Genomic DNA, 18,739 nt, shown 5'->3' with positions numbered 1-18,739 from the left:
CGAATATCGTTTGTGCTATTAGGATATGTAACACAATTCCAGATAAATGGGTCATTGTGTGCCCTGTGAGCCATGTGCCTGTGTACCACAGACGACGACAAAAAAAGAAATGGTCTAGACTTTAATTTCAGCTCAAATACAAAAGCAGCAGTTAACTGCCAAGAGGAAGACTTTTAGGCCGGTTCAGTAAAAGAAGCGTTTTAAACGTTTGTGTGTTTCTTTTTGTGATTTATAATTTTATTTTTTCAGCGCCAAAAGCACAGCTGTCAGGAACTATTTCTATTTTCATGGTATTACGTATATCACATCCAAATCTCGTCTCCAAACAGCACATTCCTATTGCTAGTAACCACTTATTACCAGAGGACATCACTGTCCAGGCAGACTCTGGATTGCAACTTCCTGACAATGTACCTCGTGGGGGTGGGTTATGGTTGTATTACATCCTCTCTGCGTAAAAGCCTTTGTTGAACCACTGATCCAGTGAACCTACAGGAGCCGTAGTACTGAGTGCAGAAACTCACTGACCTTCTCAGCAACCCTGACTCACCAGATCTCTTGGAAACAGGAAGCGTTGCATCAGTCCAGCTCCAACAGGCAGAACTGCGACATTGGCTGGAAACCTCACCCCATCTTCTTTTCAGAAGAACTTAATATCTTAAAAAAAAATCTTGAAGGAAGTGAGGGGTAACACTTTTCAAACATACTTTATGCTAAAATCTTTTCAAATCTTGGAAAAAGTCTAGTGGTACGCTATGCTGCATCAGTGGAACTGGGCTCAGAACCAGTGCAGTTCAGGATAATAGTTAATAGGTATTTTAAAAATGTAACCCCAACAACCAAAACTGTGTAACATGGCCAATAGTTGCTGTCCAAATGATATTTCAGGATAACAAGACTTCATATATGCTGGTGAAATTCACATACTATTTAATTACCAGCCATCTTTGGGTAAAACAGCTCATAATACAAGTGCTGAAAAACTAAAAACATGATAATACCCTCACAAAGAGACAAATTCAGAGAAATACAGATCTCTGAATTGTTTGAAATGTACATTGCAATCACTCTTCCAACAATAATTCCACCATCAACAGCTGTTTCTCCAATGCAGGGGTCATAGTGGTCCAAAGCCTATGATGGAAGAAAAGGGCATGAGGCAGTGTGCACCGTGGAAGGAACATCAGGCCATTCCAGGTCAATCATTTACACTCATTCAACTCATAAAAATACAGCAGAGGTAATTCAAAGTCACCAACTGAACTGAAATGGTACTGTGCTGCTCCGCAGTCTAATTGTTGAACATGAATAAATAGAAACCAAATTTAATTTATTACGTTTTTAATGCAAGTTTGAGATATTTGCCGTTATGTTTTTTCTGCACAACTGGGTAACAGTGAATGTGGTCGCAGGCTCATTTGATCTGACAACAGATGTTGGATGGAAAGCATGCGGGAGGCATTCCATGACGATATAGATCATGGAACAGTATTTAGCAAAGTTTCAGTTTGGCACTGAACTACAGCAAACAAAATACAGTACTGGAAAACATGTAGCAAAGGGAAGGAGATTAACAGAAATGTACCAGAGGAAGAAATTATTCAGTGCAGACTGCATACCACAGAAGAGGTTTTTTCTTTATCTCCCACACATAGAGATCACATATCTGCAGTTTAGTTAGTACCATTTCCAGCCATAATGAAGCCTGTTAAACTGTTTCCACGGACACACAGCGATAAATGTACATCAATCCTGTCGAACAAGTGTTACCTTCACTGAGTTCTTTGCTCAAAGTGCTTTGTTCACAAATAATTAAAAAAATACACATTTCTGTATGTTAGACAATTTACTTGAACCCAGAAACTTAATGGTGGCACATTGTTTTACGTTTATAAAATGACATTCCTGAAGTTATCCCTGAAAAACAAAAATGTAAAAAAATAAAGACTGTAAATATATATACTAAATGTGTATTTATAATCACGTTGTTGTGGTGGTCAAATGAAGGATTGGACAAGATAAACTGCTTGAACAGATTTTAGCTAATTACACAATCTGCAGTCCTTTTGCTAAATTTCAGAAACATCCCCACCACTACAAATAGGTGTGAAAACCCCACATCTTTGCATTTTAATTTTGACATTTCCTTTCTGGTTCCTGCTTTCATTCACCTTGGCAATCAGGGTCTTAAAAGAGAGCTGGACATTACAGGCGGCATTGGTCTCTGAGGGCACACAAAAGACAGTGGGGCTGTCACCACCACCATCTGTCTGGTGAGTGTGGAGCCAGGCGACATGGTTAAAACTTTTAAAATTGTCCTCTCAAACACTGAGGATGTGCTTGCCTCCATGTCTGTCCTGTAGTGGCAGTATCACATTTATTTCATGGAGATGCAGGCAGGGCAAGTTCAAACAACAAGGGTGCAAAAGTGGGACTTCAAGGCAGACAGGGAAGACTGAGATTAGGACTCTTGAAAAGAATACAGCATGAAGAAGAATTCAATAAAAGGGGTCATGGGGGAAGCCTTTGTTGGTCTGAGAAATCTCCTGCATCTCTATTCAGGTGGCCCATATGCCCATCCTCCTTGTCAGTGGCAATTCAGACGTGCTGATGATGGGATACTGCAATCTTATCTGCCATGCATCAACCCCATAGGTGGTGAGCACCAGTAGTCCCGGGGATGAGCTCTGAGAAATAAAAGCACACTCCATCTCTGACCAGCATGGTGCTTCACTGTGCCGTGACTCATGGGGACACCAACAGGAGAGAGTGGGCATTTCTTGCCAAGGGAGATAAGCAAAGTGGATGAAGAGGAAGGCAAAAATAGAGAAGGAACTAAGAAGAAACTCAGAGAGCGGAAGGGAGAGACCATGCTGTTCAGAGCTCTATTCCTCCAGCAGCTCAGGGGATGTGAAAGAGAAGTTCCGAAACTCATCTTGGTTGACAGAGGAGATGAGAGGTTCGTCGATGGGTGTCAGGGTTGGCTCTTCACGTGTAAAGTCCGGATCAAAGTTGTTCACATCTTCTGCAGTTTTCTTCAGGATAAAATGAGAAGAGGGATTTGGATGACTGATTGTGACAGTGAAGGTTCAGGGTTGTTTAAATAGAAAACAACACACTGTTACTGACCTTGTGATCACATGATTTAATTAAAGAGATTGTAGACAACTAATGTTCTAGGATACACAGCGGGTACAATACTCACAATCCTGGGCTTGAAGGGTGGCTCTAGTTCTCGGTGGTTTAACCGCTCCCAGTCAATGGTGGAGAAGAAGGGGTGGCTGGTGATGGCTGCCTCTTTGCCATCTGTTTCCACACAGCCCAATCGTCGTGCAGGGTTTTTGGTCAAAAACTAGTGGGGGGGAAATACTGATGTCAGTAATACGGGCCAAGATTGTAACCACAACCAATGACCTGGTGTTGCGGTCTGCATTATACCATGTTGTGCATAGATGTCAAGGGATGTTGTTATCTGAATGCAAAATAAGTCTCCAAAAAGGATCACACCATTCCGGGAAATGCATTTCATTCACCATCTAGCAGTTAGTATCTATGTACTGTATGACACATCACCTATGATGTCTTAGGTTTCTCCTACAGAACATTTCCTGGAAAAAAACCTTACTAATATTCACTGAAAGACAGAAAAATTATGGGGGAAATTTAATGCAGTTAAAGGTGAAATCAGGTTCAGTTCCAGTTGCCACCTTTGGTTGGGCCTTTCAAAATAGGAGAGCCAATGAATGCACACAAAGGCTGAGGCAGACATCATAGGAGGAAGCCTGTTTTGAGCTCTGCCCAGCAGTCCCCAGAAAACACAGAAAGGTTATGCAACTAAAACCTAAGGGCTACTGTATGCTTACGCAGGAGAGTCTGCCACAAAAACATCTACAACCACATGTCTGTTGGAGGAGGGAACTGTCCACTTTTGTCCCACACAGCAGACAGGAGGCGAGGAAACGTAAAGCCTGTCTGTGAACCATTCCAGAGCGTGAGAAGATACTGCCGGAAAAGAACACTAAAACAGTAATGAGACGCTTAGGGCCTGCACTGACTTTTGGCAGCAGTTCACGGGAGATTCTTCTATCATGCTGTTCTGTTTGTCCCAGCCCTACTCCGCCCCCCCCCCCTCCGATTACAAGGCAGCTCATTGAGCAGGCAGATTTAGCAGTAGGAGGCCAGTCAGGGATACACCCCCAGCATGTGCTCTTGTGTGTTAGAGGACATCCTGAGTCCATGGCTCTGGTAATATGGGAGATGTACTGTTGGCAAGTTTAAACTGACCCAGTGGGTCTGGAGCTTAGTACACCTGCAACATGCGTTACAGTGAAATGCCATGCTCTGCACGCAGGAAATAAAATTAGTCCAAAAAATAATAATTCTCACTGGACTACACATTTAATTCCAATAATCAATGTGCCACTCTCTTCCACTAAGCTGCTGATGCATGGTGCTCTGCTTGGTGGCATAGCGAGTAGCGCTGCTGTCTCACAGCACCCGGGTGGTGCGAGAGGACATGAGTTCAATCCCCGCTCAGTCGGTGTGGAGTTTGCATGTTCTCCCTGTGTCTGCGTGGGTTTCCTCTGGGTGCTCTGGTTTCCTCCCACAGTCCAAAGACATGCTGTTCAGGTTCCCCCAAAGTGTGTGAGTGACAGAGAGAGTGTGTTCCGCTGATGTATGGATGAGTGACCCAGTGTAAGTAGTGTATCTAGCAGTGTAAGTCACCTTGGTGAATAAGGTGTGTGGGCTGAAAACACTACATAGAGTTGTTGAAAGTTGCTTTGGAGGAAAGCGTCTGCTAAATAAATAAATGTAAATGCTTACGTTGCACACAATTGGATAACAAAGCTAAATTGGCTAACAAACTCAAATTTCATTTACACAATGTCTGTATAACAGTCTTACTTTAACTGCAGGTTCACTTAATATTAGCATTGCTAACCAACAGAAGATGATCTATATAGGTTTGGATCGTGATGTCATGGACATCCTGAAGACTGACTCTCTTGGTTAAGTAGAAGAGGACAATCAACAGCAGGGTCATGCAGTTGCAACATCCAAGGAATATTCCCTGATGTCTTATCTTTCGGATGCTATTAGCATGAAATCTAGCAAAAGGCTGTTTATGAAGCAATTTTTCTGAGTGATTCCTCTTAATGTTCAGGCAAATTTATGAATAAATTAAAAAATGGAAAAGAGTAAATACAGAAAGCACAGTAAGGACCATACTGTCAAGGCTGTTCAGCATTAAAGCCTGCCACAGATATGTGCAGCAGCAAACCCTGTTTGAGGCAATGCATTGAGGCATTGCGCAATGGGTCACCACTAGTCAGATCAGCGGAGGGAAATGGGACCCTGCTCTCAGGCTTGATGGAACAACAACAGTAGCTCAGTGGAGCATGGAGGGGGGCTGTATTTATAGCCCAAGCCGAGGCAGCAAACTCTGCCTTAATATAGTTATGCAAGAGCCTGAGTTGTGTCCTCTGCAAAGGGCCAGAGGGTAGAAACAGCGTAATGTAGTTTTCATAGAAGGGGGACAGTGCACGCCCACCTCATTTCTGGGCTCTCAGCTGAGTACTGGCCAGAATGGATCACATCGTGCAAGCACATCCACTTAATGCGGCACTACAGATTTTGCACAAAGTCTTTGTTTACAAGATGGCTGGAAAATATCCATTAACCACAAAGGAGCTCTAATGGGTAACCTTAAAGGTGTGAGCCTCCACTAGAACAATGGGGACAGCAGATGTTAGCTTGTAGCACAGATCTGTCATCCAACCATGCGCTAATGAAGCCAGATGAGAACAGTAACTAGAGGTAATTGTTGATTCCTTGGGCTTCTCATGGCAAACAAGTAAATTTGGATTCCTTTTCTGGAAGGGTGTGAAAATAGGTTGGGGAGGTCGTAGAACTTACAGCTTTCAGGATGTCGACAGCGTCGCTGCTCAGCCAAGATGCGTAAACAATCTCCTCGTTGAGGATGGACTCAAAAAGGTCATCCTCATTCTCAGCCTCGAAAGGGGCATGGCCTGAGAGCATCTCGTAGAGGAGTACACCCAGTGCCCACCAGTCCACTGATGGCCCATACAGCATCTCCTGTAGAATCTGTGGGTTGTGCCACCACACTGTTATACATACACATACATGTGTAGACACAGTAGAATCAGGACCTCTTTTGCTACAGTTAAAACAGATTTGCTTTAAATAAATTTTTAAAGCCCAAAAATATTACTGGTATGACCTGTCTCCCTACATGCTTCTTTCCAAACAAGAACACTGCCAAACATACATTTCAAGCACCCCCGGTTGCGCTTGCATACATCGAACCCATCACTTCACAGAGGGTGGCAGTCAGCTAGAAATACAATCCACTAAGGTGAGATGAGGATAAGGAGCTGGGCTTAAAGCTTTTTCCGAAAAGAAAAAAAAACCTTAGCTCAGCTTTGGATTAGAGGAAGTCTTGAATACTGTGGTACAAAGAAGGTGTGTTTGTGGGAAAGGGGTGGAAAACTCACAACAATCATTGAAAGCCAAAAAACCAGGAGACTGAAGCCAAGACTATGCCTCCCAGTCTGACCGAGTCTGGGAGGGGCTTCCCTTCCTTTAATGTGTTCACACTCAGAGGTAAAGAAGAGAAAGGCAGGAGGGGAGAGAGCGCACAGCAGTTCCCCCAGAGTGGACACACAAAGTGTGGGAGCATCAGACAGTGAGGTCATCTACCTCTGGGGCGATGTAATCGGGTGTCCCACAGAAGGTCCCAGTGGCCATGCCCTCAAACATGCCCTCCTTGCACATGCCAAAGTCAGCCAGCTTACAGTGGCCATCCTTATCCAACAGCACGTTGTCCAGCTTCAGGTCCCTGGAGCACAGAGCACAGGAATCAGCTGATTTCTGATCAGTTGTAAAATACACACTGATACATCACAGAAATCTTATTACAAATAACACATGCAGAAATACATACAAACACCCCTAAAGTTACCACCCAGTCAGGTGCTTGACTACATCTCTTCACATAACTTATTTGACGCCAACCCTGCCTGTAGTTAGATAAACGCAAGTTACCGCCATTGTGTTAACTGGGCAGGACTGCAGAGGGAAAGGCACCCAGTCTGCAAAGGGAGGTTACAGTCTATGCCAGACCACCTCTGCCGCCCACCAGTTCCAGAAGTGCCTGGACTAAACCACATCCACAGCAAAGCAACCACCCACTGCGTTAAGAACTCAGCCCAAAGCAGTCTCACGTACTGCAATGTTGAAGTCAAACATCAGTTTTGTACATTAACAACTGAATAAAAAGACGTACATACACGTTCTTAATATTTCATGGACATTCATTTGCAACTGGTATCTCCAAAGATCATCTTGTGTGGCCTCCTTCACATAATCACTTTAACAACTAAAATTAGTAAATTAAGCACACAAGTACAGATGCGGTATATACCAGGCGTGTCAGGCAACAATTTAAAAAAAGCTCTAGATGAGGTAAGGTTTTTAAAGTAGAAAACGGGGGGGGGGGGGGGGGGGGGAACCAAAAAAAAAGCAAAACAAACTATAATAAGGAACGTTTGAGGCAGAAATTATCTATATACTTAATGAATGATTGCTTGCAGCCAAAACAAAAAAAAAAAATGTAGTCACTGTAAAATCAAAGTTGGTCATTTTGCGTTACACTGAGACTGCCCAGTCTGACATTACCTATGGGGTAATTACTTGCAGTCAGGGGACATTTGAGGACATGAACTAGTGTCTATTTTCACATTCAGCTCACAGACAGAAGAGCAACAGAACAGTACTCTTCTCCCTGATGGGGCAGTATGACAAATGAGTGGTGGGGAAAAAACTAATTTTTGTCACCAGCATTACAGTGGAAGCAGCTCAATGCCAATATTTACCCATTGGACAAGACACAAATAGAATATTCACTTACGTCAACTTAATGGAGAATATTGCTTCAGTACTGAACAAATACTAGTTGGCTCAGTGACAACAATAAAACAACAATACTCTATAATTCACATTTGCCTTCTGAAACATAGAAAGCAACACACCTGTATAACGGAATACCTGTACACACATTACAGAATGGAATGCAAATCATCATAGTGTGGCAGCTGATAGTAGTGGTTAGAGCTGCTGCCTTTAGATATAAAGGCTGTCTGTTCAAATCTCTACCAGCACCACCACTACTACTTCTGTAGTACCCTTGAGCAAGGCACTTATCCTAAATTGTTCCAGCAAAATTAGCCAGCTGTGTTAATAACGGAGTCGCTCACCACTGTAACTTGCTTTGGACAGACGCGTCAGCTAAATGAATAAATGTAAAATTAGACACTTTGCAACCAAAAACCAAACTTCATTTTACTGTAGTTAATCCAGTCAAGAATAAAGAATTAAAAAAAAAAAAAAGTCATAACTAAAAAACACTATCAACATAACACAAAAACCAGACTGCTCACCGTATTTCAAAGAACTGCTGATATATAGAGAGCTTAACATTAAATAAAAAAAAAAAATTAAAAAAAAAAACTGGCAATGATTTCTGACTGCAAAGTAGGTCTCCCTGCAGACAAAATGCCACATTGGTTTGTGAATGTCTTTACATAAGGGCAGGAACAGCAAACAGACCACAGGTGTTGGATGGAAGATATTTGAGGCACACCCAGACACAGTCTCTTCTGTCCCCCTCCAGGTCCAGGGCCCAGACTGCTGTTTCCTTTGGCAGCATGCACATGTGCCACTGCAGATTTCTGGATCTTTCTCCAGCTCCTTCCCGGCAGTGGGGCATGCTGGGAGAGGGAGCTGAGGTGAAGTGAGGAGAAGACCAGGAGCTTGGCGTTGGAGGCCAAGGCAGCAGTCAGCCCCACCCATGGGAACCGTGCCCTTGTCAATGTGCTTCCCGGATGACTCGGCCCTCCTTGACTTGTGCTGGCAGGAATCTGGCACTGCTGCCTGGACAATGTGACATACATGCCAAGCTGCTGCAGGCCCTCAACAGCTACAGCTGCCCTCATGAAACACTGCAAAGTTACACACGCTGCAGTTCAAAGGCACGGCAGCAAAGCCGTTGCTTTTTTGTCCACGCGCAGAAGTGACTGCTTCATGTTTAGGACTACTGCTCCTGAACGTTTGAAGCAACACAGAACAGAGCAGTAGTTAAAAGAGAAAACGATCCTACTGGGCGAGATGCAACTATTATTTACAGACAGTGTTTAGACATAGTCTGAAATACTGGGAAAAAAACACCCATTAGAGCATGCTGGAACATGTACAAAACAGTATTGCTCATGGGAACAAGGCAGTAGAGGCAAAAACATCAAAAGAAACAGACAGCCTGTTTCACTCTGCTGCTTCATCTGAAATACTGTTAAACACACATTGTTACATTTTAGACAAAAAATTACTATTATTCCGTTCTGGAGAAAACACACAGTATTCTATTGCATACCAATAATAATAATAGTAATAATAATCAATACTAGGAATAATAGTAGTAGCTCACGAATCAGGACCAGTTAGCAACCATAACACATTCACACTCAATAACATGGGGGCAGGTGTATGAAAACATACTGCTAGACTCTACAGTCACAATTATCTATTGTTCTTTCTGTTTTTCTGGGTGTGGCTGTGCTCAGTGTGCAAGCAATGTTAATAACAAATACCAGTAACAACAGCAGTAATAATAATACTTAAATCATTATTAAATATATTTTTCATGTATCTGTGTGGGAGATAAGAGTGTAAATAATTATATCTGCCAGCACACGTTTATAGGCTAGGTGGACAATGATCTCAGAAATCAGTACAGTTTTTATGCATGTCCTTCGATTTTTTTTTTTTCCCTCCCTTCTCCCTACCATGCTATATATACACATACAAAAGACACACATACAAAGACACAAATCCGGTGTATGAAAAAATGTGTTACATTGGATCTTTTTTCAATTAATTGAAATATAGCTTCAATACCGTAAAAACTAATATGACAGCTATGATACAAACTTAATCATCAAAGTGATTTAATCTTTCAAAAATGTTCAGGGTAAAATGTAGAATCTCAAAAAAATAGATACTGCCTGCTTGTGACTCTTGACCATCAGGGGTCATGTATAGAATATCCTTGGCTGTCTCGACTGAGAAATGACCTGAGGTCCTAATGGGCTAACAGGGAAACCAGCTCTTTCACACATCAGTCACTCCTTCAGCTTTTTGCTCAAAGGCATGCAGACAGCTCAGCAACACAGCATGTGCCAAGACACGCTGCTACGTACACACCGAACCAATCACTACATGCTCTTTGACTCAGACACACCACTGATACATTATCACCTTGGACGAGGATGGCAGCATTCCTAACAAATGCTCCAACTCCTCCAACCCTTGTCCAAAGCTTAATGGCCACTACGATATCTGAAAGCAACAACAACTATGACGTTCTAGTATTAATGGGTGACATTCTGAAAAAATGTGAACCCTCTTAATTTACAACACTAGCAGTGACCTTCGATCACCAACGAAACACTGCATCTAACTGATTTCTGATAATGTATGAAGCCACTGAGATACTGCCTCTTAACGGGGTAAGTAGTTCAAACAGTAATCCGCTTAGGGACGGCTTTGCTTACACACGAGAGATTTTTTTTTTTTTAGCAAACTGATTTTAAAGCCACTTAAACTTGTTTGACAAATCACTTCCTGTTTACTTTATATTCCACTTCCTGGTAACAGCAAGTCATATGAGAAACTGAGAAAGAAATCCTGATTGTGCAGATACAGGAGACAGCATGTAAATAGGTCATTATAAAAACAGTTTACCGCTGATCCACAGCCTTCAAAATCCTCAAGAGAACAAAGTAACAATATCACTCAGAACAAATGTACTGAAAAAATAAGATTGACTCATTTATGATTTTTTTGAGGAAATTCCACAACTCAGCTTCATTCTTTAATGGTTTATATGCAATGACGAGCTCATGAACTAAATTCCCTGCTTGAATACTGGCATAGCAGCGCCGCAACAAGAAGCTCAACCTGTCTCATTTGTATTCGCAAACAAAAAGCAGGAAATTAAAGCAAGTAGTAGAAACTGTGCCACAATATGATGTAGAAACAAAACTATTGCAAAGCGGTATTATTTATATAACCTCTGAATTCATTTAATACAGAATATTCGTTGTATTAAACTTCCACAAAAACAAACTCTGTAGATGAGAACCGGTACATAAACCGCCAATAAATATTGCAGTTCTTCGGCTCTAACAGTTAGCCCTACGTACACCCCCAGCCTGGAGCACTTCACAAAAGTGAAGAGCGTTGCGGTTCATGTCACTTGGAGGAGATTCCCCAGCTAAGCCCCACCCAAACTCTTCCTCTCAAAGTCCAGTGGGTGTTTATACTCACTTTGGAAAAGAGAGGGCATGGCGCATGTTTTGAAAATGAAAATATCACTTCCCACACGATTGTGACATGTTATGAAACAGTGATAGTACATTTTTGTGACGTGTGGAATGTGATTTCTGTCATGTCTGCTTGACAATGGTAACAGTATAGACGTTGCCCTTGATAATTTAACTGCAGCCTATCACCCACCTGTAGATGATGCCATTGCCATGCAGGAACATGAGGGCAGAAGTGATCTCTGCAGCATAGAAGCGCGCCCGTCCCTCCTCAAACTTTCGTGACTTCTGGATGTGAAACATGAGGTCCCCCCCATTGACAAACTCCATTACAAAGAAAAGGCGGTCCTGAAAAGGGAGCAAGGGGTTATTGATAGACCAGGCAGACATTCATTGGGGGCAAGAGAGGAAAATTCACACACATCTCTCAGCAAATTACATCACTGATAAACTGACTTGTTCAAAGGAGCAACCATGTACATGCTAATTTGTACATTGGGTAGGTCAAAATGGCCACAGCTCCCTCCCAGGAGAAGACTGAAATCTTAGATGGAAGGACATATCTAAAACTCAGGCAACTGCTGAAGTGCATGACTTTAAAAACTGTCATCTGCTGCAGAGCAAACACTCAACACCTCTCCGACACCTTCGCCCACCAGACACGGTGATGTGAAAACCACAAGCAGAAAGGGGGATGGGGGCTTGTTCCCAGGGCAACAAGTGACGAATGCTACGATGAGAAGTGTGTCAGAGCCAGGGGGTGGTGACACCTTTGACAGCCCACATGAACAACTGACATCTTGCAGGTGCAGCTCCTGCATCACAGCAGTCCTTGACTACAAGGACACACTAACAGGTCCGCGCTATAATGACCTCCATCCTCAATACATTTCGCACATGGCAGTAGACAGAGAGAGGCCAAGGGCAAGTAGTCTTCACATGCAACACCCTAGCATCAGCAACAGAGAGCAACCCACATAAACATTTTCCTGTTTATAGAGTTAGATTTACATTTTAAGCTATTCAATTTATATTTTTTTTTGGGGAAAAGAAAAGTAACCCCACTTAGATTTAATCCTGCTACATAACCTGAAGTGTGGCTTTATTTCCACCTTCCACTGTTTCAGGTGTTTTTATGTGGAGAGTTGAGGGTTTAGTTAATAGACTAATGTTTCATCACTTTATTCACTGAGGAATTTGGGACTGCAATGAGCTACATCCACTTGTCTGTGTCTTACCACCTGTCCCATTAACCAACAACCTCAGACCATTGACACACAGAACAGCAAGGGCACAGGCCATAGAGACCATTCAACTTCCTTCTTTTCTCCAGGATAAAAGCCTTTGTTAGGTTGATGACAGAACTGGTTCCAGTGCACAAGCCCTTCTTAGGGATAATCTCTGTTGTAACCAAAACATCAACATGGACCAACAGGACTGCATGTGGGTGGGGACACAAAGTAAAATAAAATAAAAAATAAAAAAATAGGTCACTGCACACCAGAAAGACTACATAGCTACACTAACTGATCTGAGGCACGAGGCTGATGACAAGGCACAATCAAATAGGAAGTGTCAAAGCGCTCTCTCTGTCTGGGCATCCACTGGAGACGAGGAGGGAAAGAGAAAGACAGAGAGGTGCAGAGAAAGATGAAGAGGAATACCTACTGATAGAGGGAGAGGAAGGAGTTGTGGGAGTTTCTGAAACCAGAGTTGCTGCCACACTGATGCTTTGTGGAGGTAAAGGAGAAACAGACATCTTTTAGGAAGAGGCAGAGATAAGAGAGGGAGACGCAAGATGTTCTGGGACTCTCCACTCAACACACTGCCCATGGACCACAAGACAAAGATGGAGAAGACCACCGGCTTGATGCATGCCTCAAGCTGATCAAAACCAGTAGTTTGGCCAACGCATCCTATAAGAGTTTAAAGACTCTCGCAAGAGTCGGAAAGGGCAAATTAAACAAATAATTCAAAAGAGGCATGCCCATTAATGCCTAGCAGCGTAAGACTACATGCATGGGCGCCTGTGCTTCGTGCCAGCTGTAGGGGTCTGCCCTGCATTCACTGGCAGTAAACACTCACCGATGGCCGCTCTATTTTAGTCTCCCTCCGAGCTGGGGGCCGACTGTCTGGCAACTGCTAAAGCAGATTAGGCTTGACCTTCATTTTCCTCACTATCGAAGAGAATAGCCTCAATGCTGTCCCTCCCTCCTCTCTTCTCTGCTCCACACAGAACACTGAGCAGCAAGTGCAAGCAGACAGTGACTGCTACAACTGCCACCTACTGAAGAGAATCACTATTACATTGTTAGCGTTATTTATAAAGTACTTCTAAGAAGCCATTTTAGTGAGTGGAGAGCGAGTGCTACAGAGCTGTCAAAAAGACATGAAAGCCCCAAAGACCCTGAGCTGTTGAAGAACGTGAAGCACGCATGTTCCTCATCCAACGTGCTTTAGGTGTACAAATTGAAGCATTTCCATATTACTGTCTATATAATGTACATAAAAGAAACATTTGTATCTAAAGACAGGATGTCTTGGTGAGTACTTTTAAAAATATTCACAGGTACATATTTATGTTTGTACATGTGTATGAACACATAGGCAATTGACAGCATATTACTTAGAGCTGTTGCCTTCAGATCCGAAGGTTGTAGGTTTGAGTCTCACCTACTGCTGTAGTACCCTAGAGCAGAGGTTTGGACCAAATTGTTCGTTCCAGTTAAATTAACAAGCTGTATAAATGATTAAACAGTTGTAGGTACCTTAACATCGTAAGCAGCTTTGAACAAAAGTATCAGCTAAATAAATAAATTAATGCAATAAATCTGAAGAGTGAAAGCAGTATTAATGCTTGGTGGGGGTTGCACGTCTGCGCATGTTTAACCACATCTACCTGGATCTAAAAGATACCATGAAAATGTTTTATTATACTTGTCAGAACATTTTAGGTTCAGTCACGTTAAATTAAAAACAAAAAAGATTTTGTGGGATTCCCATTAACCAAGTTTTCCATGTCAGTCCGCTTTTTTTTTTTTTTTTAATGAAACTTCATGTGTCTACATTTTGTTTTCCTGGAAGTAGGAATAATTTCATTTATAGAAGTGAAAGCCAATGTGAAAACTTCATAACAACAGTAAAACAAACGTATGTATGCGGTCGCCTGTGTGTGTCTGTGTTCCTACCGGGGTCTGGAAGCAACAGTACAGCTGCGTGAGGTAAGGGTGTCTGTGAGCAAGGGACAGAACCCGCTTCTCTGTCATGGTGCACTCTACATCGTCATCCTGCAAGATGATGTCCTTCTTCAGCACCTTCACAGCAAACACCCGCTCAGCGTCATTCATCCGCGCCAACATCACCTAGTGGTGGGCACATTGCATACAGATGTAAGCAGCTTCTAAGAATGCTTCTACCAATGTAACACTCATCTAATATATGTAAGTGGTAAATTAATGAAAATACACGCCCCATTCCACACATGGGGCTGTGGTCTCAGACTAACCTTGCCAAAGCTACCCTTCCCTAGCACTTGTAGGAAGGTGAAGTCAGAGATGCCCAGACGTCGGGTCTGCTGCTCTGGAGCCTCTGATTGATCTTCATGCCGCACACTTAAGCTTCGCTGATGTGCCTCGCCGGATGGATTCTAAGAAACAACAGCAAGCAGCATTCAACGCTATCAGAAAAAAATGTGTACTTTAACTTCTAAAAATCTGTGTCTGCGTAGTAAAACAGAAGTTGTACTGAAGTTATGAACAATCTCACACTGCCACCCAGTGGTAAGGAACATAAACTGTAGATATTTGTAGATATGTAGACATTGTATGAGTCTGTCCCCCTCCACACACACACACACAAAATGTGTATATATTTTAAAAAAGTGTGTGTGTGTGTCTCAGGGTGGTGAGCGGTGAGGCAGGGTTTTACCAGGGAGTTGCGCTTGGACAGTCCCCCTGCCTGCAACCCCATTTCTGCCAGCCGGTTTGCCAGCTCCACATTATTCACCCCACAGCTGGGTGCCACATTTCCCTTGCAGCGGATGTGTACGTTCATCTTGCAGACTGGGGAGAAACACAGACATGTAGCTGCCAGTCATCCACAACATCCAAAGTCCTAATTCTCATCACAAAAGAGAAGCTCCTGCCTGTTATGAGCTGCATCATCATGCTACTTGATTTGTCTTTTCTTTATCTAAGTTTGCCACACATTCAGTGGTATATCGCATCATACCACATTTGTTATTAAAATGTTAATTTATCAATTATGTAACTTACAAATACTGCTCAGAAAAAGCAGAAATAGCGGAGACTGGTTAACCTTACATGATGTGGTTCTGCTGCGGTAACCTTGAGCAATTTACTGTACATGGTTTGCTTCTGAAAAAATGGCTGAAGTGCAATATTGGGAAACGGTAAATGGCTTTTGATAAAATAAATAACATGTACATCACAAACTGACAATAATAATAATGCAGGGAAAGCGGGAGTACTTACTTTTGCAGTGCAGACCCTGTTTGACAATACCCCAGAGCAGGGAGCCACAGTGGTCACAGAATGTAGGCACCTTGTAGTTGTGGATATTGAACTTGTGGGGGACGTTGATACTGAAGCCTTGGTTGGTAGTCTGTTCACAGAGGGCGGAAGCAGTCAAAAGCCCTGCTAGACCTTACAGTGAAGTTCTTGCCTCTGATGAGTTCCTATTATCTCTCTTTGATAAAACATACAGACTGACCGAAAACTGATAAAAATGGATGCAAGCCTCTCTTTTTAAATAGTTCAGGACTGCGTGTGCCTGCTTATGCGAGTTCGACACCTGTCGACAGGATACAGCCAGCTACAGAAGTTGCCCAATATTCTACGGACATGAAAACAAAACCACTGAACATAAAACACAAGACTAACTAGAATTTTCAGGAAACTACTAAAGAGATAAGAAAGGCCTTGCAGTAGCAGACAATTTAGGTAGCGGCAATAGACTGAATATTATATTGCTGATGTTCTCTGAGCCAGAAACCAACTATTTCCTTGTTTCTATTTATTCTCTTCGGTGTCATGTTGGGAAAAAGCAAGCAGTTTATTCTGACTGACACTATGTAAACTGGTCATGTTCTCTGGTTGCCCTTTTCATTCAGCTTTTTTTTCCCCCACAAAGGCTTATACTTCAAACATGCTGCTGTGGTTTGCTGCCAAATGCAAACAAACAGGATCACAAGCAGGTACATAGCAATTGAAAAAGCTACTCAGTGAAGATGGATAAAAAAAAATTACTGAGACAGCAGACGGAAGCATTAGGGAGGTTACCTCCTCTTTGGCGGGCTTTTTCATGCGGGGGCAGGTAGTAACAACCAACTGGTGACATCGTTTGTGGACCACGCAAGTGCAAACTGGGAGAAGTGGAACAGGGTGGTGAGCAGGGTGTTAAGATTGAGAGAGTTGCAAGTGGGGAATGGGTACACGCCGTACTCCCATGGAGGGGTCAAGAATGACAGATGAGAAAGCAAGCGTGTAAGAAGGTCATAACAGTGAGAAGAGAGAGAAACAGGAACAAAATGACCACTCACTGATGCGTATGAAATCTACTGATACAATCACTGTGTGCATTTAATCTGTTTTTTTGGTCTCTGCAGTAACAACGCTGCTAAAGCAAGCAAGGTTTGCTTTTAATGCATGCACAAAAGTTCTTTTCAGAGAACCCCAAAACTGTATTTCCTCCAAAATACCTAATGAATAACCAATATCAGTGTTCTTCATTTGGATGAACTTTAAAAAATAAATTTAAACACAAGTCTTTCAAATATGTTGCATGTGACGTAAAGGAAAATCGCTGAATATTAACAATCATAGCTGTGAACAAAATGTGAAGATTCACCTTGGCATTGGTATCCCTGTTTCCCAAAAACACCCCTGCAAAACAGAACCAAACAGTCATTAACATAACATTAACTGACACAGCCACTGTGCACAGCTCTTTCCATGCTCTCCATAGCCATGTGAATCAGCCAGAGCACATCTATACACAGGGCACCAACAAACAGGAGCAACAGGCATTCAGGGTGGCCTCACCAGATGAATTCTCTGCAGTGGCAGCAGAAGGTGGGCTGCCGTAAGAAGGTGGACATGAACTTGTGTCCGTTGACCTGGTGGATCCGTCGACGCACAGCACCTTGGCGCTTCCGTGTGAACTGTCGGTACTGCTTTGTATTTCCTGTGGCATCATCTGTCGGGCGGGGGGCAGAGCCAGACGCAGGAAGAGAAAAACAAATTTAGGGGGGTGCAGTATTTTAAACAAATCATACACAAGTTCAGTTTGTTTTTTATTGTCATTTCTCTACAGGTACTCCTCACTTAACGGCCGAGTTCCGTTCCTAGGACTAGGTTGTTAAACGTGAATTGGTTGATAAGCGAGGAGCCACCCGTTTCTGATATTTCAAGCATACTGTACTGGTAGTGGGTTTGTGTCAGCCATCTTTAGATATTGTTTTAATGTCACCTTTGCACCATTTATAACATTTTTAGTATATTTAAAGTATAATAATTTAGTATATTTTCGCTGACATCTTGTACGGTGCACAATATTGTACAAATTTATAGATGAAATATGTAGTCTTGGAGATTGCAAACGCTAGTGTAGTGAATACTGCCCGACTGTGGGAATGACACAGACTGAGAAAGGGTGACGTAAGATGAGATGCTTGACGCTTGACTGGTCGGAGAGCTGGTCGTAAGTCCGCGCGGTCGTTAAACGAGGAGTGCCTGTATATAGCCTGTATGCAGTGGAACGAAGTGTCGTTTCTCCGGAGACCATGGTGCAACACAGAATGGCATTCGACGGCATTGTTATGAGCTGCATCATCACGTTCCTTGATTTGCCTTTTCTTTAAGTTTTTCCACACATTCAGTGGTATATCATATCCTACCACACATGGTAGAAAAAAAAAACTTAACAAAACTGACAATCATTACTTCTCATATTCTCCATTCCTAAAGGAAAAAAGAAAAACTCACTAATAGTAGCTGGGCATCAGTGTCTGAGCTCTGCTCATTAAAAAGAGAGCTAACAAAGTGATTATTATCTTGGTTATTCCATCATCAGCAATACACTGAAAAGGAATGCTTTAACCCTGCATACGACAGGAGTATTCAAAGCCTGAAGTGGCGCGAAGTACAATAGTCTATTGTCTTTCACTGCGAAACAGTGCAAGAACGAAAGGCTGTAGAAACTGTAGCACAGAGAGCTTGAACCACAGTCATGCACAGGCTCTGGGCCACTGGGTGGGCGGGGCGGACACCAGGCTGCAGACGCTGTCGGCCTGTTACTGGTGTAACACCACTCCACCACTT

The 18,739-nt window shown here is 42.7% G+C and overlaps 1 protein-coding gene across 1 annotated transcript in view; it reads right to left on the bottom strand.

Moving 5' to 3' along the window:
• Positions 1-740: 740 nt before the first annotated feature.
• Positions 741-18,739, bottom strand: part of prkcha (protein kinase C, eta, a) — a 30,755-nt gene continuing 12,756 nt past the window's right edge. Inside the window, exons 3-14 of the mRNA XM_018727673.2 lie at positions 17,462-17,615; positions 17,268-17,302; positions 16,700-16,782; positions 15,893-16,022; positions 15,327-15,460; positions 14,905-15,045; positions 14,588-14,761; positions 11,593-11,747; positions 6,721-6,859; positions 5,917-6,105; positions 3,206-3,352; positions 741-3,035 (exon numbers count right to left, since the gene is read on the bottom strand). Of these exons, the coding sequence (XP_018583189.2) occupies positions 2,886-3,035; positions 3,206-3,352; positions 5,917-6,105; positions 6,721-6,859; positions 11,593-11,747; positions 14,588-14,761; positions 14,905-15,045; positions 15,327-15,460; positions 15,893-16,022; positions 16,700-16,782; positions 17,268-17,302; positions 17,462-17,615 (1,631 nt within the window). The 3' untranslated portion in view covers positions 741-2,885. The remainder of the gene's footprint in view (positions 3,036-3,205; positions 3,353-5,916; positions 6,106-6,720; positions 6,860-11,592; positions 11,748-14,587; positions 14,762-14,904; positions 15,046-15,326; positions 15,461-15,892; positions 16,023-16,699; positions 16,783-17,267; positions 17,303-17,461; positions 17,616-18,739) is intronic.

Source organism: Scleropages formosus, chromosome 15 (genome assembly GCF_900964775.1).
Source record: "Scleropages formosus chromosome 15, fSclFor1.1, whole genome shotgun sequence".
In the NCBI taxonomy this organism is placed as follows: Eukaryota; Metazoa; Chordata; class Actinopteri; order Osteoglossiformes; family Osteoglossidae; genus Scleropages; species Scleropages formosus.
Note: the sequence above shows the minus strand (reverse complement) of the source record. Positions and strands in the feature narration are given on the sequence as shown.